Raw genomic sequence first — 24,294 nt, 5'->3', positions numbered from 1 at the left:
TTTTAGACCATTTTGTAATGTTGGTCTAATCTTTTTGTTAAAATTTTGTTCACGATTATCCATTAAAAGTGAATGTTTGGTTTTTTTTTTTTTTTTTTTTTTTTTTTTTTTTTCTTTATTGGGTGAGAAAGGTTACATAGAAGATCCAAGTCTATTTCTAAGAGAAATGATATTTTTGCCCATATTTAGTAAAGATTATATTATATACTTTTATTACAAAATTTGCATATATGGTAAGAAGTAATTAAGTCAAAATGATTTCACTCATTATTCTTTAAGCAAGCTTGAAGGAATATGTGGTTTGATTCCTTTTTGCTAGCATCAAGGGGTGACTTCTTGTAAAAATAAATTATTGTGTGACTTCTCCATATAGCAAGGGCCCCATCCCCATGCCACAATTCAGGTCAGAAAGAGAAATTTGAGATAATTTATTTGGAATTGTGATGTACTAAGAATTTGTTTAAGTTAAATGGATACATTTTTCTCAATGTTTTTGTTTTTTAATATTGCTATATATTTATGGGTTATTTTTAATTTTAATTGATAGTTAGTGAATAAATAAGATAAACTTATAGTGATATTTTCCACATAATATATTATAATTAGGTGTAAGTATTTTCGAATGGATATAATATTTTATAGAGGAAAAAAAAAAGAATTTATGATTGAGACAAGATAAGAGAATATGTCTATACCCATTAATTCAAATGTATCATTTCATAAATAGGCATCGTAGCAAATTAAAAGAGATGAAAAGGGCATAATCACACAAAAATTTTACATATGAAAATATAAGAATTTGATTAAATAGATAAGTTCTAAAATAATATATGGCAACAAACTGAAGGGAGAAACGATAACTCATGTAGTTATTTGATGAGAATAGAATCTATATTATATACAAGAGTGGAGAAGAAAGTTTTCTACCACTAGATAAATTTAATATATTAAATTTTAAATTACATGATGAAATTATACATATAATACTCCAATATATGAATGTGTTAATTCCATGCCTAGATTGATTACCCTATCATGTAAGCCAAAAACAATGCCTAGATTATATGACCATTCCAAGTAAGCCAAAACAAGTTTTTCCTAATTAGTACATTCTAATGCCAATATTTTTTTGTTCTTATTGAGTGAGTTTAATTAATTAACCTACTTAACTAATAATCATACAACTTCCTTGCCAAAGATTATAACCTATTGGCTTATTCATGATTGGATTTGGTTTGGCTCATTATTTTTTGATAACAAGTACATTTGATATGAGTTGGGATTAGAGCTATCATGGATTATAAAAAAAAAAAAAAAAAAAAAAAAATCAGTCATTATTGAACAAAATTTTGGAATCCAGACATCTAATTTCGTGTAAAATTGAATTAAGTCTGTTTTAATATTTTCTCAAATCATCATTCTGGTTTTGTAGTAATTTCAATATTATATTTGTCTTTTGCAGAAAATTCAAAATAATCATTATATTTCTACATTTATAATATAAAAATGTTTAATAAAATAATAAATTTATATATATGACACAGGCCAAGAAATAATATGTAGAAGGTATTTTCTTAATTTAATCTATTTAAAAATCACATATTATATGAGACAAATAAATAATTTATCACTAAATTAAAATCGATTCTTGGTAAAAGAATAATGGATGTATAGCAGTGTCGGCTGCCTCCTATACTTAATATACCTTGTCTTGATCTAAACCACTTGACCAAATATTGCAAGTGTGAGTATTAGTAATTGACTAATTGTTGGTCTCTTCTCTTGCCCATTCAAGTACGTACGGCTTGTTGTTGCCTACTAAACCGTCCCAAATGCGAAAAGAGTGTGCCTTGATGAGTGTTGTTTGTCTTGATCAGGGTGTTATATAACATTTAAAGTGTAGAATAATTTTAAACTCCAAACCATGATGGAACAAATTTGGTGACTCGTGCTTTTAATAGTAAGGGACACTCTTAAGATTTGACAATGGTACACAAATGCTTGGTGTGCAAATAACAAGAATGGAGTGTTTTAAATGAGTAGTTATTAGTTATGCCAAACATTCCCTTAATTAGTTCTGCAAATTAGTAGTTATTAGTTAATATTATAACTTCAGATTATCATAATTGTTAGAAAGAAGAATCTTTTTTAGGGAATTATGATGAAGATACGTGCATGAGAGTTGGCATAAACACATTCACTACTATTATTTGAAAGTTTAGAAATTATTATTTGGTTAATCATGCACAAATCATCCATTTTCCTGTAATAAACTGCAGTTGATCATTTATTATAAATACTTAATTACTTACTTATGCTAACAAACATCGTACGTACATGCTATGTAGCTTTCTAGTTTCCACAAAAGAAAAATTACTATCTGCTTTGGTGTTGAAGAGTTTTAAAAGTTAGTTAGGTTGGAAATTAGTTCCACCAATCACCTCTGCAAGGTTTGAATTCCTCTGTTAATTTACCTTGCATTTTTTTTATTATTCTGTAAGAATCAACCAGTTTCATGGTTATGTGAAATTTACATCGATATTCATATAGAAATGTTGTTCAAGTATTCCAAAAACATAGGGAGAAATGCTTCATGTCTTATTCTGACTAGTAATTTATACATTAAGGATTGGAAGGGTTTTGAAACTTTGAACCTAAGATCTCATGCTTTGGGACGGGGTCTTAGGTCAAGTCACTAAATGAACATATATGTTATTGGAGTATATAACATATCTTGTGTTTTTAACCATCAGCTTAAGCTTTTAGTTGTGTTGTTTCCTTGGTATAAGGGAGCGTGATAAAGTATATAACATACACTGGCTTCAACCATAAGTTTTAGCTTTTGATTGAGTTGCTTCCTTTTACACTTTCAATGAAATCATATATAGTAGCAGTGTTTAATATAACACTTAGTTAGTGTGCTCTTTATTGATATTTAATTCACATGCTGAAGTGCTTTCTATACTAAGAAAATTGACTTCATTTGTAGATGCATGGGATCTGAATCCACTCGGCTTTCCAACTGTTTGGTAAAATCATATTCAGTATTGCTGCTATTATTAACATTCAACAGTAAACCCGGCTTGTAGTAGAAAATCAAAGAAAATGCCGCTGGCTGCCTTTGCAAGTATGTATTTACTTCTATTGACTACTCAAATCTTTCGTTTAAGTTAGTTATAAATCTGTGCAATGTAAAGATAATAATAATGTTCTTACACTTACTGGTAGCTAATGGATTGTGAGGACAAGGAAGGAGAAGAGAAAATGTAGGAAATGCTTAAAAGAGAGTGGTAAAGCATTGTGGGGTCAATAGGAAATAAATTTTATGGATTGCATAAATCCGACTTCAAAGCCCCTCCTAAGCATAAGCCATTTTAATGGCATTGCACATTGGGGTAGTGAAATATTGTTGTAAAATTTTAGAAATTAGTTTTCCGTGAAAGCTTTTTATTTTAAAATGCAAATGAGGATTAGTTTTCTTTTACTTGGAGAAAATGGAGAATGTTATGGATGAAAGACCGAAAGGAAATTGGTTTTCTTCCAATACTCAAGGAAAATGTTTGCAAATAGATGTAAACCCTTTTCCAACCAAGCTTTTCAACTTCAATCTCTTGTCAAAAAAGGGAAAATAGAGAATTAGTTTTTCCAAATTTTCTTTTCTCTCAAACCAAACACCCAAAAGACCACAAGTTGTTTAATACTTGATCTTATATGGAATCCATTTTCTTTCATATACTTATGCTTGCGATGCTACCTGTAGCCTTTCTGGTGAACTTTCAACTTTTACTTCCCTTTCTTGCCCAACTTTTCCCCCTTTTTTTTCCCATGATGCTATTGGATTGTGTGAAGTTCAAATGGTCTTTGTACAAAATATTATTTATTAATGAATTTCTGTTTCTATGCGCTGCATTAAAATTATATGGCTGCAGCGCCTTTCCTGACTGCAGTCGGTGGATTAGTTACTGGTCTTATTGCTGCTTGGGTCCGGGAAGAATATGTCCCTCATAGGTTTAAGGAACGTCGAAGTAATCTGGAAAACCTGAAGACAAAGATTGCAGAAGCAAGAGAGATGCTTAATAGATTGCAAGCACAAGCAAATGGGACAACTTTTCTTCTAACTGATGTGAAAGATTGGATGAGAGAAGCTGAAGATTCCCTCAACAAAGTAGATATAGAAAATCTTAGAAGAAGCATAGATGGTAGATGTATGAATGGCTTCTTGCCCGACTGTTGTCGTCGATGTGCTGCAAGCGCAGCCATTGAACGAGAAATCAGTATATTTGATCAGTTAATTGAAAAGAATAGGTGTGTTAGAATGAAGCCTGTTGTGAGGGGATATCAACGAGCTTGTAATGAAACTGTGGTGAGAACTAGAAATATTGATATTGAGAACATATGGAAGAGCCTAACCCAAAAACAAAACGTTAAAGTATTATGCATTCATGGCATAGCTGGTGTTGGCAAGACAGCTGTTGCAGAAGCTATATATAACCAAGCTTTGTATGAGTGTAATTCATTTGATTATGTTATATGGGTAGCTGCTGAATTTGGTGTTCAGCTCAAGATTCTTCAAGAGCAGGTTGCTAGGAGCTTAAATATAACGCTCCCTGACACTAGTGATGATGCAAGTAGAGCTTTAAAACTGCGTGATGAGTTTGTGCTACGGAAGAAATGTTTGGTGATTCTTGATTTTTTATGGGATGATTATTCTCTTCAAGAGATTGGAATTCCAGAGTCTGATAATGGGGAAGTGGTATGCAAGGTCATCCTTACTTCTAGATCTCGATTTGCGTGCCCAAGAATTGTGAAAAATGAGTACTATGAAATAAAACCACTCTCTAGCGTTGATACTTTGGCTTTTTTAAAGAGGACTGTTGGTGACAGCCTTTTCCTTGTAGATAGCGAGATTCAGGAAAAAGCAATAGAAGATTGTGCAGGATTGCCATTAGCAGTTCTCATATTGGGAATGCATTTGAGAGAAGTACAGGGTCAAAGCTTGGATGAAATTAGTATTGCACTTCAAGAAAGGTTGAGTAGCCGGGCTAGATCAACACCATCTACTGCAATGCAGTTTGAACGCTTGGAATACAGTTATAAGAGACTGGAGGAGAAATACCAACAATGTTTCTTGTACTGTGCCTTGTACCCAAAAGGTATTCCAATTGAAGCAAAGCAGCTGATAGATTATTGGATCTGGGAAGGTCTATTGGATATATATGTTGAGTCATTAGAAGAAAAGAGGAAATTGGGGATGAAAGTTTTGAAAGAACTCAAAGATGCTCGTCTCTTGGAGGCTGTTGATTCAAATGGCTCTCAAGAGTGGGTCAAGATGCTTGGCTTATTGCACGATATGGCAGTAAATATTATAAGCAAACAAGATAATGACTTCTTCATCAATGCAGGTGATAATCTTTTGGTCTTACCCACAATTGATGATCAGTGTGGAAAGATCAAACGAGCATCATTTATGCACAATCAACTTAAAGCACCCTCAAAAAAGCCTAATTTTCCAAACTTGTCTACATTGCTACTCCAATATAACCCACTTGATTGGTTTTCACTTGATTTTTTCACTGGTATGCCAAAGCTTAAAGTCTTAGACCTATCTTACACTCATGTTTCATTCCTTCCACCATCAGCTTGTACCTTGAAACTTCTCCAAGTACTTCTTTTACGTCATTGCCCTAGTCTGAAACACCTGCCTGATTTGTCTAACCTAGAGGAACTTATTGTACTTGATTTGTTTGGAACCCCTCTTGAAAACTTACCTGCTGGGATGCAGAGGTTGAAAAAATTAAAGCGCCTTGATCTTTCACACTCTAAGTTGACTAAATTCCCTGCTGAATTGGTTGGTTCATTACCATGTTTGCAAGAATTGTTAATCGTTATGGATGATGCAAAGGGTTGTTACTGGAGATCAAAGCAAGTGATAAGTTCATTTTCCAGAGATGCTTGTGTTGAGGAGCTTGCGTGCTTAGAAGGTTTAACCATTCTTGAACTCAACTTCTTCAATGTAACCATGTTCAACGACTATATGAATGCATTTGTAAGGGCAAGAAGACACCATTGTTCCCCTAGTTTTAAATATTATGTTGGTGGTTTCTGCACCAATGGAAACGTCAGTAGGAACAGCATAGTTTTGATTGATGATTACCGTGTTAATCAACTACCAGAAGGCACCTTAGAGCTGTATTTAACAATGCACAGCCAAAGTCTGAAGACGCTTAAGGAAACTGGTATTAGGTTTCAGAATTTGAAGGTCCTCAATGTGTTTGACTACAGTGGGTTAGAATATCTTTTCTCTTTTGAGATGTTGAATTGTCTCTGTAACCTTGAAAAGATATCTGTTAGGCAGTGCTGGTCAATGAAAGCGTTAATAAGGCCTGTTGTGGATGCCCATCTTGATACAACCATAACTCTATCTTACCATCTTCCACGGCTGCTGGAGTTAGTATTAATCGATCTCCCTCAGCTAAATTCCATATGTTCTGAGAAGCAACTTGATTGGCCTGTCTTTCATAGTTTCTCTGTTTGGAACTGTGAGAAACTAACAGAGTTGCCTCTTATTGTTAGTCAAACTGGAGAATTTAGAATTTCCAAGAAAATTAAAATTAGAGGGAATCGCTTCTGGTTCAAGGATGTGGAGCGGGAAGAGACACATTCCTCAAATTATGAATTTGAAGAAGCAGTCCTACCGGAAAATCTAGTATCTTTTGTCAGGTACACCATTTATACTTTCTTTGGAGTCACCATAAAGAAAATGCAATAATTATTATGTTTTCCTCTCGGCAAGGTCAAATAATTTGGTTTGGTGAATGGATCATTGGTTGGTTTTTGGTTGGTTAAAATAGCTAAAAAGACTTTTGTAAGCCAACTGAAAACCTGATCATTAGGCGAAAACCAAAAAATACAATGAGTTGTTTGCTTCATTGGCTATTGACTTTTTGACCCACATTTTTATAAATAAGCGGCCAACAATCAATAAATTATTTTGACCAAAAATTTCCAAAATGGATGTTGCTTAACAATAGCAACAAATTATGAAACAGCTCAACAACAAAAGAACTTTCCGAAAGAAAAACTAATATGTTTTGATGATGCAGTGTGAAGACGGAGAAATTAAGTACTGAATCAACGACTAGTAGTGGTGAAACAAAAGTTTTTAGGATTTTCAAAAGGAAGAAAGCTGAAAAGACTAGTAAGAACCCTTCTGTTCGGAAGTTAGAAATTATTGTTCATGTTCTATAGAAGTATTTTAGTATATGTATTAAAAGAAATAAACAAGAAAGCATTGAATCTAATAGAGCAAGATTACAATTCTATATGCAGGAGCTGCCACTATTTTGGCAAATGATGATATAAATGCAAGCCCTTCCCATTCCCCGAGCCATAGCTACATTACTCGGCGCCTAGAAGCTACCTCCACATTTATAAAACGAGTACATGCAAATGTAAGAGATTTGTTTACTCGCCAACAAAATGGCTATGCTAGTCCTTCAAATGGAGCAAGCTCCGTCTCAATGATCACACCAACCAATTCACGAAGATTTCTCCATTTTACCTTACTTTAGAAACAGCTCCTTTGAAATAGTGATATGGCCAAATGCTTTGCAGTTGGTTCGTATCTATTTCCTTGTTTTTTGGCGGGAAATTCAAGGCTCGGCCCTACCTAGGCCATGGCTTAGGTCATTTTACCAAAAACCTTATGTTGAATTGCGTAACACATAACACAAAAGAATGACAAACGAGTTGGTTCAGCACAGAAGCTGAACCAACATTTTGGATTCGCCACTGGTTTCAGGTCTGTGCTTCTGCGTCCGTGGTTTGTTCGTTCTCTCCTGCACTCTAAACTCTGTCTGCTGTTTCTTTTGGTTCTGGAATATGTCTTTTTGGTTGGATATCTCTTGTTAGGATTTAATATGTGACTTGGAGCTGTGATCATGGTTAATTTCGGTTTCCAAGGGAGAAGGAATTTAGATTTTGTGGTACTGTTAGTGATTCTTTTGTGGGTGTTCTATCATTAAGGGATGCTTCCTACTCCAATTGTGGTCTTGATGTGTCTTTTGATCCACTTCAGCTTCTCTTTTACCCCTTTCCTTGTTTTCTGTTTGAAACCATTTTTCAAATAGGTAATTTATTGTTGGATGATGGTTAAGCTGACAAGCTAGCATCATAATTGTATTGTGTCAAAACAAACAGTATTTTATTGCATTGTATCCAATACATTGTATGGGATGAGATGTAAGAACTTTCTAATTTGTGAAATCGATTTTCTGCACGAGACCTGTGAAAAACAAGGAGCTTCAAGTGTTAGAGTATATAATATATTTTGGGACCTCAACCATCAGTTTAAGCTTTTGGTTGAGTTAGTTTCTTGACATGGTATCAAAGCTAACGTGACAACAGGTCACAGGTTTGAATCTCAACCATCCCTCATTTAAAGTGGATTATTTAGCTCTAGGTATAAGGACGGAGGGCCTGTGCTGTATCCAAATTTCTAGCCCAATGGGCTCTCGTGTGAGGGGTTGTGTTAGAATATATAACATATTCTGAGACCTCAACAATCAACTTAAGTTTTTGGTTGAATTGGTTCCTTGACCGTTAGCCTCAGTGTTATCATTAGTTTGGTTTATTTTGAGTTATCCAATAGTAGAATAATGTTGAGCAGATGGATAATAGTTGAAAATTATTTTTAACAAAATTTCCTAAAATAAAATAGTACTCCTATATTCTAATTTTAAAATAAAAATGCATTGTTAAAGTTGAACGATGAATAACTGAATATTGCCAGCTATCTGCATGTGAGTTCATCAAAACAACGTTTGGATCGGTTTATTCTATTATTAGTTATGCATAACTCAGACATGCAGTGTAGTTGGGAATTTAAATACCACATTGTATTCATACCCGTGAACTTATTATCATTGAGCGACACTTGAACCGATGGGTCAAGACATGACTTGAAATCGGATAGATGACAAATAAACAATAAACTGATAAGGAACAAATTCAACCAAAAGCTTAAGCTTATGATTGAAGGCTTGAGGCCATATTATATGTTATATACTCTAACACGCCCTCTCATGCCCCTCTCATGCGAGAGCCCTTGAGTTAAAAGTGTGAATGCAACACAAACTCTCTTTATATTTGGTCAGAAATATTCCACTTGAATTTGAGGGGTAATTAAGATTTAAACCCGTGACCATGGTCACATTGTCTTCTCATGTCATGTTGAAGAATCAAGTCAACCAAAAGCTTAATTATTTTTGTTTGCATGTTCTTAGCCTTCTCAATGATATCAGAATATAATTATTGATTTCATGTCAGAATATCAAATTAACTTAACTCCAGTATGGTAATTATAAAACAAACTAAGCCTTCACGTTTTGCCAACTTTCTTTCTAGCATTATTCATTAGAAACTACTGTTTCCAGATACTTTTTCTCATTCAGTTTAGGAATTGTCTTTACTTTGCATTTTAGATTTTAGAAACAGAAGCTTAAATAATGACAGGTAAGTTGTAGCCACCATTTTTTATCTCCATTGTTTTAAGTTTTGCTTTATTTTGATGAAATTTTATTTCTGAATTTTGAAGCAGATTCTCATTTCTGGGTTAAATTTTATAGCTATTTTATATCTACCCAATGAAATAGGTGAAGGCTGAAGTGTAATCTGGGATACCAAGAAGGTATTTTTACATTTGACTTATCTCTCATATATATATGTTTGATTTATTTCATATTCTTGAACTGAACACTTGTGATTTTCACTAATTTTGGAGGACTAGCAATATTAAAACCCTAGACACAAAAAATGGGAAAAAAAATATGATAAGTCAAAAATAGTATAGACAGAAGAATCATGGGTTATTCTAGTGATGAAATATTTTCCTTTACGATTTATGATAAGTGTTTGATTCTCACGACTTACAAGAAGATTAATTCCCTCTCCCCCTCTTGCCCGTAGGAGTCAGCAACATGATCCAAAACAAATCAGCGTAAAAGATAGTCAGTTCCAAAGATAATCAAAATTAGGCTAACAAATTCCCAAACTTAGATGAAACTTTTATAATCAAGTCATAATATAAATTTTCTGCATTTGGCTGGAATTCTATTTTTCTATAGAAGCAGACTTTGCTGTCAATTTGTGTTAATTACTTTCTCTTCTTATATGAAACATATTTCTTTAGTCCAGTTGTTTCCGGGTGCATTTCTACACTTGGTTGTCCATGTTTCATCGGCGTGGCTCGTGACACAAGTTTAACTTTGGCTATTACCTATGGACTACTGTATATGCTGAAGTTTCATGTCACAGTATCATCAGAGCTGAGGTGCTTACTTAAGGAATTTCATGCGGCAGTTCAGAGAAGCGGAGTATTTTTAAAGCCATGTTGGGTACTTTACTTCCTTGTTTCTCTAATTTTTAGATATAAAGACCTATGTTACTTTGACTTGGATACTGATGCCAGATACTGGTACATATTCAATTGTCGGATACGTCTAAATATTTTATTTTACGCCTAAAATAAAGTGCCTAAGTGCCATACCAATGTCCGAGCATCACGGATCGGACGCGGGTATGTGAAGCAAAATGAAGAGTTCGAGTAACATAGACATAGACATTATTTATAGGCTTATAGCAAAATAGACTATCATGGGCAGAAACAATCTCTTTGTCGTTACAAGGGAAATAATCTATCCAACCAACCGTTCAAACCCTGGTGTTCACTTTGATGTCGATGATGATAAAACGAGACTGCAACATTGTGATGTTTACTCCGTCCTTTCCTTTTGCAGCATCGGACATTATCACTCTTGGAGCTGCTATTTTCGGACTGTTGACATCTATTGCAGGCTCATCAGCTTGCATTTATAATTCTTATCGAACGAGTAGAATCAATTTGTCGATTCTGAAAGTAAAAGTGCACAACTTGGAAATTTTGATTGAAGGACTTCAACAGAAACTAAATAGTTTTGATGTGATTAAGCCCGATCCTCGTCCATGGATCCGTGAAGCTAGAAAATTTTTAGATGGAGTGAATGTCCCGGACTTGGAAAACCGTCTGAACGATAATGTCTGAACGATAATGTTTGCTACCGCTATGGTGCTGTCAAGTCAATTGAAGATAAGCTTCAAGAACTCGATGTTTTATTGGAGAATGTCAAACAAATCAATCAACAAATTAAGATCAAAGGGTCTAAACAGCCAGAGGTTAGCCTTGTCGGTTGTGCTCGAGAAGACATACAACAGAAGATTTGGGAGCTGGTTAAAAATGTGGAAGCCAATGGAACTGTGTGTATTCATGGAATAGCCGGTGTTGGAAAGTCCGCTCTAGCGGCAGCCATCCATAACAAAGTGCTTATAGAGTTGGCGGGTTTCGAGAGTATCGTTTGGGTGAATGTCGAGTATGGATTGGGACTCAAACATGTTCAAGAAGAGCTTGCAAGCAAGTTACATGTAGACCTTTCGGGAATTACAGATAATGTCGAAAGGTCTAAGGCGCTGCGGAGTGCACTGGTGCAAATGGGGAGGTTTCTGCTGGTATTAGATTCTATGTGGCAACCCTTTTCATTGCACGATATTGGAATCCCAGAACCTGATGCAGGTTCAAAGCTGATAGTGATTTCAAGGAATTTTTCCGTCTGTAGAAAGATTACGAGAAAAATCAAACGCAAAGAAATATTCGAAATAAAACCACTTTGCGAAGCTGAGGCTTGGGAGCTGTTTGAGAGTGAAGTGGGGACTAATATAATGCATTTAGAAAGCGAGACTCTTCGTATTGCACGAACTGTGATACACAATCTCGATGGCCTTCCATTGGCGATCAAAATGTTAGCCGAAAATCTCAGTGAAATTCATGATGATTACAGTAGTCGAATCAATGCTGCTTGGCGAGAAGAGTTATTTGCATTGAGCCGATCATCATATATTCTCGGTAACAAAAGCCAAGAGTTATATGATTGTTTCAAGGGTAACAAAAAGCAAATTATATGGTGAATCATGTTACACTGGTCCAGCCCACCTTATACTAATGTCCTAAATTTGCCCCTATTAGCATGGTGAAGGGGAGTGTAATTGTATAGGGTTGCCACCTTCTGAGAATCAATAAATCCTAACTTTATCACTACATGAAAAATGAAAACATTGCAGAGGATGCTATGTTCTTTCCATAAGATTACGATTCTAAAATTACAGAAGAACAAACTCCGTGTAAAAGATGAAGTTAAGTTGATGAAAGGGTCCAATATAGATCAGATTTCAAACATTAATGGAGTCTCCTTATAACATTTACAGAGGCACAATGAACACATCAGCACTTGGTAATCCACACCTTGCATGCAGTAAATCAATCGGTAATCTGCCTAATGAATTGATAAAGTGAAATCATATAGAGTACTGAGCCTATGGGATAAACTACAAGATTTAACACTCAATATACAGTTGTAAAATCACAGCATAAAAACAATGATTTCAAAATCAAGTTCCATTACATGTGCAAAAGACTTTAGTTTGTTGAGCAGATACCTATAAGCTTAAATCTTCAAGATAGATTTCTCCGTCATATACTGAATATGCCGATCCAATTCACATGATTGGTGATCATGTATTCACTCCAAGCAAGAAACAATTACTGTAAGAAGGCATATTTGTTGAAGGCCCATAGTTCCGCACAGGAGAACGAAAAGGATTGGGAGTGACAGGATGAGTGATATGCAGGCCAGCAGAACGAAGAACTTGCTTAGCATTTGTGCATGAAACCTCCGACTGATCAGTGAAAAATGCAGGGATACCCATCGACTTGATTAGCTCCAGAGCTCCGCCCCAACTTGAATTGTTCTCTAATCCACAGTTCAAAGCGACAATAACGTGAGGAGAAGGCAAGTAGGTGGCTTCTTCTTGATAGATACCCCTAGCGAGATTTATCCTCACTCTGCTCCCAATTCCTGAAGTGGTTCCGGATAAATTTGTAGGAACCTCTGGCCCCAGCATGACAATCTGTATGTTGCCAATACCATTAAGCAGGTGACCCATTTCAGCAAAAGCAGTTATCCAGTCTAACTCTCCTTCAGGACCCAAATAATGAACAATGACCTCTTTTCCTTTTAGCAAACGATTCTTTGAAGTGATGCTCAATGCCGTTAGTATGTAATATACTGTTAATGGGTGCGAAAGAATATCCGCAACAGGGCTAGACAGTGGCAATGATCTCAGGTTGTAGTACTCCGACCAGCCAGAAAGAAGGATAGGACTTGAGATCCCATCAGTCAGATGACTCGAAAATGGAGAATCTTGTGGGTATTCATCATCATCAAGTCCGCCCCAAGATTCCGAAAGACCAGCTTTGACAGGAAGAAGACCAAAGGGCCTATTAGAATAGCAGCCACACTTCCTTCTCCACATTCCTTTATGATGGAGGTCAAGAGACTCAAGCCACTTGCAAGGATGATCAGCCGATGAAGGAAACGAAAATATATTTATCGCAAGCTCCTCTTCTCTCTCCATCATGGCTTTGTACAAACCACATATGCTCTTGTGAGATTCCTTCCAATGCTGCTTTTGGCAATTCGGGCTGCAGTAAACTATGGCACGACACTTACTGCAAGGAAAGGACTGATCCATGTGAAATTCTCGATCACACATAGCACATCGCCTCAAAGAAGCATTTGAATACATTTTAACGTCACCAAAACTATCTTCTCTAGCTGCTTCTGAATACTTGTTGGGAGTTGAATTGGCTGATGATATGGTTTTTTCTTCATATGCTTGACCAGGTGGGTGTGAAATGGTAACCGCCACAATGTCATTGCTCTTAGCCATTACCGCTGGCCATTGAACATCCACCGTCTCAATGAGTGGCTCGAAACACATCAATTGTGTCGGATATGAAGTAGCTTGCACATCTTGGAGCAAAGGGTGAACTAATGTTATACCCTTCATGGCAGCATATGCAAACCTAAGTTCTTCATACGTCGGATTCCTATATTTAAGCTCACCACTCGAAGTGCAACAGATAACATCGAAAATTGGATAGCACTCAGTTCCAGAAACTTCTAAGGCCAAAAATTTGACCATTTTTCTATGAGAAGGAAACATCAAATTTTCTAGCTCAAATGTCACCCTCATAACCTCAGTGTTCGGTACAGGAACCGTCTCTCTTGGCTTGGTTGCATTCCGAGCATCATCAACAGATCGAAACAAATAAAATGCCACATCCCCACCATCCCCACCAATGGTTTGGACACATGGAAACAGCTGCTTCCTTCCAGACCATTCCAATTCTCTGCCCACCCGGACACCAAAGAAGTGTCCTGGGCGCAATCTTTTCCATGGATCAGTCCTATATAGAGCTGCAGCAGCTCCATATAATGCCTTGATGAAGGCAGCATCTACACCGTCCACATTAAACAAACAAGTTGCAGATGCAGGACCAAGTCCTGGTCCACATCCAAATTGCTCATGGAATCTACCAAACAATTTTTTCAAATGCAAATCCATGTGAACTTCAGATCACAAACTTCCAATCAGAAAACACAACAAGAAATCCCCTGAAAATTCAACAGTAAGTATACCCTCAATTGCAATCCGCTTCTCAATATTCAACAAAAAAAGCAGATCTTTGTAAGGAATTATCATAGTTGAGGGAAAGCCCAGAAAGCTAATTGCAAGAATTACACTTCCCAGATGCCAAAAAGATTATTTTCTTGATTTGAGCATGTAAATCATTCAAGAATTGTGCAAACCAGATGTAAAAAAAGTCCTACTTAAAGTTAAGCAGCATACATTTTTAGAAATGATAAGATTGATTTGATGGAAAACCCAGAAAGCTAATTGCAAGAATTACACTTCCCAGATACCAAAAAGATAATTGTTCTTGATTAAAGCATGTAAATTGTAAATCTTTCAAGAATTGTGCGACCCAGATGTAAAAATAAACATATTGTAAAGTATAGCAGCATACATTTTATAGTGATGATGAGAAAAATTATGCTAAACTGCTACCTAAATGATACACTTTGAATAAAAAGAGAAAATGTGAAATTATTACCAGATTTACTTGCTTAGAAGTTGGAGTGAATCAAGACTTTCATTTGTCCCGAAGTGTATGAACATTGAACTCTAGAAATAGAAAGTAGTAGATAAAAATCTGGTGTGTTGAATGATTGAATCTGTGACTAACTTGATCCAAGTACGCGTGGTCAACGCATGACCTTGGATTTGATACGAAATGGGGGGATATTCCAAGGCTGACATGCAGCATATTGACAAGAGCTGGACTGCCAGACCTCCTCTCAATACAACCCCGATGCATTCCTTTGATCAATCAATGGAATGATCAACGTTCTTGGATAGGGTGTAGTGTGGCCTTGAAGGCTGATCAAGGATTCACACCAACACGAAGGGCAAACTGGCCCTAGTAACCCAATTGCAAAGGCAATTGAAAAAAAATTCAAACACTGAATTTTTTCTGAAATGTTTTCATTAAAATCAACTAACTTGTTTACAATGAATGAGCCATCTATATATAGACATATGGGAAGTGGGAAATACAATGACAAGGCTTATGACACGCCCCCAAACAAGAATAACGGCTAAAAAGTATCACGTGACTAACATGTGCACATTTTAAGGATCAAAAATCAGAAAACAGAATTCTTATTTTGCTGCACTATCCGCTGAACACTCGACCTTCAGCTCCATTTCTTTGGGTCTTCCCGTGATGGATAAGAGGCAATTAAGGTCTTGATGGAAAGATCCAAGTATAGAGATTCCATTTTTATCCTTCATGTCTCCCAAAGTGTGTGGGTTAGCTCGGGACATCCCTTGCAAGGTCACCTGGTCACCAAGTCAGAACACCAGTTCTGATCTCAGCATCGACCTGCTGACTGGAGGACCTTGTGCACGGATTTCAGAGAGCTGTGTGCACTATTAGCATGAATCTTGGACCTTTATGGCTAGGCCTATGTATAGAGATCACGTCCCCATGATTGGTTAGGTCTAAAGCTTCATGGTCAAGGCTTGGTTTGCGGCTGGTTTGCGGCTGTGCTGTTCTGCTACTGTTTTTAGTGTTCTGTGTATGTTGTTGGCTTTCCTTGTTCTTGCCTTTGTATCTATTCTTCCATGATCAATTCACCCCCCTTCCTAGCTGTCTTGGCTCTCATTACATTCAAGATCCATGGGTGAATTACTAAGTGCAGAATCAGAATAACTTGGGAGATGCATGTGCATATGGTTGAACAACACACGTCCATTCTTCCACTTATTGCCAAGCTACCAAGATCTGAACCAATATGGTTCAATCTCCCCTTCTTGGAAAAAGAATTGTCCTCAATTCTTGACCCTCTCCTTGCATGCTTTCTACACATAACCCCAAAAACACCGCAACAACTACTAGTAATATTGATGTGTGCACAAGACAGGAGGCAAATCAGAACCAAACAGCCAAATTCAGAAATCAGTATGAAATGTTTGCTATTGAAAACCCGACCAAACCAACTCCAAGTATGATGAAACTTGGTGACAACACACCTCAAGATGTCTACAAACACCCCAAATTGGAAATACTCAAATACGTGGTCTAGTTTGATCACAATTAAAAAAAATTCCTCCAAACATCCAATCTGAACTGTTTTGTGACCTTTGGTCTAAAACACTTGCGCATCTTTTTTTCCACAACTCCAATGACTACACCACAAGACTGAATAAAAAACTAGACTCAAAAATACCCAAAATGAAAAAAAGAAACAATGAAAAAGACTCAAAAATGAAAGAGACACAATGAAAATACAGAAGAAAAGTACAAATGAGACTCTACTGTACTTTGAGAAACAACAATGAAATGGGTCAATCAAGAAACCTATGAAACGTAAGAAAAAGTGCACAAATGATGTGGTTTAATGAATATAGGATAGTTATTGATAATTTGGTGAAAGATGAGAGCCAAATAAAAGAATCTTGATAGGTTTTCGAAGACAACTTACCAAGGTACCCGGATTTCATCAGTTTTGGGCAGTCAGTAAAGAAAAATTCATATCTCCTTAACCACAACACCAAATCCAAAGATTCCAAAGCCAAAAGTTTCCCAACTCAACCACAAATACCGTGTAAAAACAGTTTTGAAAACAAATCACAATACGATCCCCAAAACACCACTACTTTCGACCCCAAATGCAGTCAGTTTCTGACAGCTTCTATTCTTCTTGTTTTTGCGACTTTTATCTGTTGTTTCTCATAAAAAACCGATTGAATTATGAACCCCAAGGACTTTGAGGCTCTGATACCAATTGATCCAAGTACGCGTGGTCAACGCATGACCTTGGATTTGATACGAAATGGGGGGATATTCCAAGGCTGACATGCAGCATATTGACAAGAGCTGGACTGCCAGACCTCCTCTCAATACAACCCCGATGCATTCCTTTGATCAATCAATGGAATGATCAACGTTCTTGGATAGGGTGTAGTGTGGCCTTGAAGGCTGATCAAGGATTCACACCAACACGAAGGGCAAACTGGCCCTAGTAACCCAATTGCAAAGGCAATTGAAAAAAAATTCAAACACTGAATTTTTTCTGAAATGTTTTCATTAAAATCAACTAACTTGTTTACAATGAATGAGCCATCTATATATAGACATATGGGAAGTGGGAAATACAATGACAAGGCTTATGACACGCCCCCAAACAAGAATAACGGCTAAAAAGTATCACGTGACTAACATGTGCACATTTTAAGGATCAAAAATCAGAAAACAGAATTCTTATTTTGCTGCACTATCCGCTGAACACTCGACCTTCAGCTCCATTTCTTTGGGTCTTCCCGTGATGGATAAGAGGCAATTAAGGTCTTGATGGAAAGATCCAAGTATAGAGATTCCATTTTTATCCTTCATGTCTCCCAAAGTGTGTGGGTTAGCTCGGGACATCCCTTGCAAGGTCACCTGGTCACCAAGTCAGAACACCAGTTCTGATCTCAGCATCGACCTGCTGACTGGAGGACCTTGTGCACGGATTTCAGAGAGCTGTGTGCACTATTAGCATGAATCTTGGACCTTTATGGCTAGGCCTATGTATAGAGATCACGTCCCCATGATTGGTTAGGTCTAAAGCTTCATGGTCAAGGCTTGGTTTGCGGCTGGTTTGCGGCTGTGCTGTTCTGCTACTGTTTTTAGTGTTCTGTGTATGTTGTTGGCTTTCCTTGTTCTTGCCTTTGTATCTATTCTTCCATGATCAATTCACCCCCCTTCCTAGCTGTCTTGGCTCTCATTACATTCAAGATCCATGGGTGAATTACTAAGTGCAGAATCAGAATAACTTGGGAGATGCATGTGCATATGGTTGAACAACACACGTCCATTCTTCCACTTATTGCCAAGCTACCAAGATCTGAACCAATATGGTTCAATCTCCCCTTCTTGGAAAAAGAATTGTCCTCAATTCTTGACCCTCTCCTTGCATGCTTTCTACACATAACCCCAAAAACACCGCAACAACTACTAGTAATATTGATGTGTGCACAAGACAGGAGGCAAATCAGAACCAAACAGCCAAATTCAGAAATCAGTATGAAATGTTTGCTATTGAAAACCCGACCAAACCAACTCCAAGTATGATGAAACTTGGTGACAACACACCTCAAGATGTCTACAAACACCCCAAATTGGAAATACTCAAATACGTGGTCTAGTTTGATCACAATTAAAAAAAATTCCTCCAAACATCCAATCTGAACTGTTTTGTGACCTTTGGTCTAAAACACTTGCGCATCTTTTTTTCCACAACTCCAATGACTACACCACAAGACTGAATAAAAAACTAGACTCAAAAATACCCAAAATGAAAAAAAGAAACAATGAAAAAGACTCAAAAATGAAAGAGACACAATGAAAATACAGAAGAAAAGTACAAATGAGACTCTACTGTACTTTGAGAAACAACAATGAAATGGGTCAATCAAGAAACCTATGAAACGTAAGAAAAAGTGCACAAATGATGTGGTTTAATGAATATAGGATAGTTATTGATAATTTGGTGAAAGATGAGAGCCAAATAAAAGAATCTTGATAGGTTTTCGAAGACAACTTACCAAGGTACCCGGATTTCATCAGTTTTGGGCAGTCAGTAAAGAAAAATTCATATCTCCTTAACCACAACACCAAATCCAAAGATTCCAAAGCCAAAAGTTTCCCAACTCAACCACAAATACCGTGTAAAAACAGTTTTGAAAACAAATCACAATACGATCCCCAAAACACCACTACTTTCGACCCCAAATGCAGTCAGTTTCTGACAGCTTCTATTCTTCTTGTTTTTGCGACTTTTATCTGTTGTTTCTCATAAAAAACCGATTGAATTATGAACCCCAAGGACTTTGAGGCTCTGATACCAATTGATCCAAGTACGCGTGGTCAACGCATGACCTTGGATTTGATACGAAATGGGGGGATATTCCAAGGCTGACATGCAGCATATTGACAAGAGCTGGACTGCCAGACCTCCTCTCAATACAACCCCGATGCATTCCTTTGATCAATCAATGGAATGATCAACGTTCTTGGATAGGGTGTAGTGTGGCCTTGAAGGCTGATCAAGGATTCACACCAACACGAAGGGCAAACTGGCCCTAGTAACCCAATTGCAAAGGCAATTGAAAAAAAATTCAAACACTGAATTTTTTCTGAAATGTTTTCATTAAAATCAACTAACTTGTTTACAATGAATGAGCCATCTATATATAGACATATGGGAAGTGGGAAATACAATGACAAGGCTTATGACACGCCCCCAAACAAGAATAACGGCTAAAAAGTATCACGTGACTAACATGTGCACATTTTAAGGATCAAAAATCAGAAAACAGAATTCTTATTTTGCTGCACTATCCGCTGAACACTCGACCTTCAGCTCCATTTCTTTGGGTCTTCCCGTGATGGATAAGAGGCAATTAAGGTCTTGATGGAAAGATCCAAGTATAGAGATTCCATTTTTATCCTTCATGTCTCCCAAAGTGTGTGGGTTAGCTCGGGACATCCCTTGCAAGGTCACCTGGTCACCAAGTCAGAACACCAGTTCTGATCTCAGCATCGACCTGCTGACTGGAGGACCTTGTGCACGGATTTCAGAGAGCTGTGTGCACTATTAGCATGAATCTTGGACCTTTATGGCTAGGCCTATGTATAGAGATCACGTCCCCATGATTGGTTAGGTCTAAAGCTTCATGGTCAAGGCTTGGTTTGCGGCTGGTTTGCGGCTGTGCTGTTCTGCTACTGTTTTTAGTGTTCTGTGTATGTTGTTGGCTTTCCTTGTTCTTGCCTTTGTATCTATTCTTCCATGATCAATTCACCCCCCTTCCTAGCTGTCTTGGCTCTCATTACATTCAAGATCCATGGGTGAATTACTAAGTGCAGAATCAGAATAACTTGGGAGATGCATGTGCATATGGTTGAACAACACACGTCCATTCTTCCACTTATTGCCAAGCTACCAAGATCTGAACCAATATGGTTCAATCTCCCCTTCTTGGAAAAAGAATTGTCCTCAATTCTTGACCCTCTCCTTGCATGCTTTCTACACATAACCCCAAAAACACCGCAACAACTACTAGTAATATTGATGTGTGCACAAGACAGGAGGCAAATCAGAACCAAACAGCCAAATTCAGAAATCAGTATGAAATGTTTGCTATTGAAAACCCGACCAAACCAACTCCAAGTATGATGAAACTTGGTGACAACACACCTCAAGATGTCTACAAACACCCCAAATTGGAAATACTCAAATACGTGGTCTAGTTTGATCACAATTAAAAAAAATTCCTCCAAACATCCAATCTGAACTGTTTTGTGACCTTTGGTCTAAAACACTTGCGCATCTTTTTTTCCACAACTCCAATGACTACACCACAAGACTGAATAAAAAACTAGACTCAAAAATACCCAAAATGAAAAAAAGAAACAATGAAAAAGACTCAAAAATGAAAGAGACACAATGAAAATACAGAAGAAAAGTACAAATGAGACTCTACTGTACTTTGAGAAACAACAATGAAATGGGTCAATCAAGAAACCTATGAAACGTAAGAAAAAGTGCACAAATGATGTGGTTTAATGAATATAGGATAGTTATTGATAATTTGGTGAAAGATGAGAGCCAAATAAAAGAATCTTGATAGGTTTTCGAAGACAACTTACCAAGGTACCCGGATTTCATCAGTTTTGGGCAGTCAGTAAAGAAAAATTCATATCTCCTTAACCACAACACCAAATCCAAAGATTCCAAAGCCAAAAGTTTCCCAACTCAACCACAAATACCGTGTAAAAACAGTTTTGAAAACAAATCACAATACGATCCCCAAAACACCACTACTTTCGACCCCAAATGCAGTCAGTTTCTGACAGCTTCTATTCTTCTTGTTTTTGCGACTTTTATCTGTTGTTTCTCATAAAAAACCGATTGAATTATGAACCCCAAGGACTTTGAGGCTCTGATAACAATTGATCCAAGTACGCGTGGTCAACGCATGACCTTGGATTTGATACGAAATGGGGGGGATATTCCAAGGCTGACATGCAGCATATTGACAAGAGCTGGACTGCCAGACCTCCTCTCAATACAACCCCGATGCATTCCTTTGATCAATCAATGGAATGATCAACGTTCTTGGATAGGGTGTAGTGTGGCCTTGAAGGCTGATCAAGGATTCACACCAACACGAAGGGCAAACTGGCCCTAGTAACCCAATTGCAAAGGCAATTGAAAAAAAATTCAAACACTGAATTTTTTCTGAAATGTTTTCATTAAAATCAACTAACTTGTTTACAATGAATGAGCCATCTATATATAGACATATGGGAAGTGGGAAATACAATGACAAGGCTTATGACACGCCCCCAAACAAGAATAACGGCTAAAAAGTATCACGTGACTAACATGTGCACATTTTAAGGATCAAAAATCAGAAAACAGAATTCTTATTTTGCTGCACTATCCGCTGAACACTCGACCTTCAGCTCCATTTCTTTGGGTCTTCCCGTGATGGATAAGAGGCAATTAAGGTCTTGATGGAAAGATCCAAGTATAGAGATTCCATTTTTATCCTTCATGTCTCCCAAAGTGTGTGGGTTAGCTCGGGACATCCCTTGCAAGGTCACCTGGTCACCAAGTCAGAACACCAGTTCTGATCTCAGCATCGACCTGCTGACTGGAGGACCTTGTGCACGGATTTCAGAGAGCTGTGTGCACTATTAGCATGAATCTTGGACCTTTATGGCTAGGCCTATGTATAGAGATCACGTCCCCATGATTGGTTAGGTCTAAAGCTTCATGGTCAAGGCTTGGGTCATGCTGCAAGGTGGGCTGCTCGCTGGTTTGCGGCTGTGCTGTTCTGCTACTGTTTTTAGTGTTCTGTGTATGTTGTTGGCTTTCCTTGTTCTTGCCTTTGTATCTATTCTTCCATGATCAATTCATCCCCCTTCCTAGCTGTCTTGGCTCTCATTACATTCAAGATCCATGGGTGAATTACTAAGTGCAGAATCAGAATAACTTGGGAGATGCATGTGCATATGGTTGAACAACACACGTCCATTCTTCCACTTATTGCCAAGCTACCAAGATCTGAACCAATATGGACATTAGAACCAATATGGTGTGTTGAATGATTGAATCTGTGACTAACTGCAGACAGCAGTAAATTGAGAATTGGACATTAGAAGAAAATGGAAGACTCAAGTCAAGAAAACAAGCCCAAGGGTCAAAATTTCTCGCTTTGGCAAGTGAATTGTTAGGGTGAAATCTTGGTCAGTTTCACTCGACGTGTTTAACATTTATGATACGATTTATAGTAGTATCAATTTTTGTTAATTGTTAAGTCATATGAAATAGAAGTATGTGAGATATTCGTTATAAAATATTTAGCATATTTATTTTGTATGAGATTGTTTTACTATGAAACAGATTCATATAAAAAGCTTATTTATAAAAAATATAAAAAAAAACAAAGAAAACATTTATATACAAGAAGTGGTTATTTTTTAAAAATAGTTTTGGCTAATTCAATTAAAAATGTCTCATAGTGGGACAGCTTCAACTAAGAATTTGTGTAAAAAAATTTGTTGGTTGTTCGTTGTTTATCAACGCACAATTTCTTATATGACACGGTCTCATACAAGTGGGGATGTTATCAATAATATAAATGATCAATAAAAACATTGTAAGTAAGGTTGTCAAAAGCTGACTTAATCAACATTTTAACCTGATCTAAGTCTAATCCTATTTAAGTGGGTAAGATTGAGATTTTTATAACCAAAAAAGTTATTAGATCGACTCAACCTGATCTGTTTATTGATTGATTGGATTAAGGTTAGAATTCTAAATTTGAAAAAAAACTATATATAACGCATTTAGTTAACAAGTTAATTTTAATTCGGATGAACCTGTATAATATATGAACTAAACCCATTTGATATATTTCTAATTCTGTAGTTAAATGCAACATAATGCAACATATTAACTCATGAATCCAAAAAGTTTAAAATTGAGGGAAAAAAATATGCTCAATGTACTATAATTTGTAATTTGCTTACTTTATTTACTAGACAAAATCATTATTGGGTAAGTTTGACCTCAATTGGTCTTCTCAAATGTATTAAGTCATATCCTCATAACGTGTGAACAACCAAAAATCAGTATTTTGATATTTATTTAAAGTATTTATTTTTTTAAAAAATTTAAAGTGTCAATCTTATCTTAAAATTAAAATTATAGTGTTAAATATTAAATAAGTATTTCAAATACACAAAACCTTCTATGAGACGATTTTACTATATAGATTAAATGACTAATTAATCCCAATTTTAGCATATAAATTTATTATTTTGAATTAGTTTCACTGTAACACTTGAATTTCCTCCAAACTGCAATGAATTTCCTCCAAACCGCAAGGGAACGGAGGAAATTCAGGTGTTACATTCACCAAGAACCAGTCTCTCACAAAAATCTGAAGGCCTAAACCACAAACCCACTTATTTTAGTTGAAAGACATATATCTCCGAGTAAAAATTTCCGATCAATCATCGTGATTTGTAAAATTACTACTTCTTCCGTTTTAAAATACTTGCACTATTTGACTTTTCACGCAGTTTACTGCATAAATTCAATTTATAATATCTCTAATTATGAATAATAAAAAATTATAAAAAAATATTAATAATCTATACATTGAGAGGAATTAAATAAAATTCCACTCGATTATATTTTAACTTATAAATTCAAAACTAATTATAATCTAAAAATAACGAAT

The 24,294-nt window shown here is 36.4% G+C and overlaps 2 protein-coding genes across 4 annotated transcripts; one reads left to right on the top strand and one right to left on the bottom strand.

The window, feature by feature from the left end:
- Window positions 1-3,095: 3,095 nt before the first annotated feature.
- On the top strand, window positions 3,096-22,751 carry LOC130815171 (probable disease resistance protein At4g27220). 3 transcript variants are annotated; one of them, XM_057681552.1, is made up of 6 exons: window positions 3,096-3,127; window positions 3,930-6,720; window positions 7,104-7,198; window positions 7,330-9,688; window positions 10,190-10,394; window positions 22,677-22,751. In XM_057681552.1, exons 1-4 carry the CDS (start codon window positions 3,106-3,108, stop codon window positions 7,569-7,571), a joined length of 3,150 nt encoding a protein of 1,049 aa, XP_057537535.1. In that variant the 5' UTR covers window positions 3,096-3,105; the 3' UTR covers window positions 7,572-9,688; window positions 10,190-10,394; window positions 22,677-22,751. The 3 variants fall into 3 exon arrangements, with proteins under 3 accessions (XP_057537535.1, XP_057537534.1, XP_057537533.1); XM_057681551.1 differs by lacking the exon at window positions 22,677-22,751 and adding an exon at window positions 10,797-10,936 and having other exon boundaries at window positions 10,195-10,394; XM_057681550.1 differs by lacking the exon at window positions 22,677-22,751 and adding an exon at window positions 10,797-10,936.
- Window positions 12,316-16,072, bottom strand: LOC130815172 (uncharacterized). The gene is made up of 2 exons (XM_057681553.1): window positions 15,047-16,072; window positions 12,316-14,546 (listed from the first exon to the last, which is right to left on the bottom strand). The coding sequence occupies exon 2, from the start codon at window positions 14,494-14,496 to the stop codon at window positions 12,601-12,603; it is 1,896 nt and encodes a 631-aa protein (XP_057537536.1). The 5' UTR covers window positions 14,497-14,546; window positions 15,047-16,072; the 3' UTR covers window positions 12,316-12,600.
- Window positions 22,752-24,294: the final 1,543 nt, after the last annotated feature.

Source organism: Amaranthus tricolor, chromosome 6 (genome assembly GCF_026212465.1).
Source record: "Amaranthus tricolor cultivar Red isolate AtriRed21 chromosome 6, ASM2621246v1, whole genome shotgun sequence".
Taxonomy (NCBI): domain Eukaryota; kingdom Viridiplantae; phylum Streptophyta; class Magnoliopsida; order Caryophyllales; family Amaranthaceae; genus Amaranthus; species Amaranthus tricolor.
This window is presented reverse-complemented; position numbering and strand designations above follow the sequence as displayed.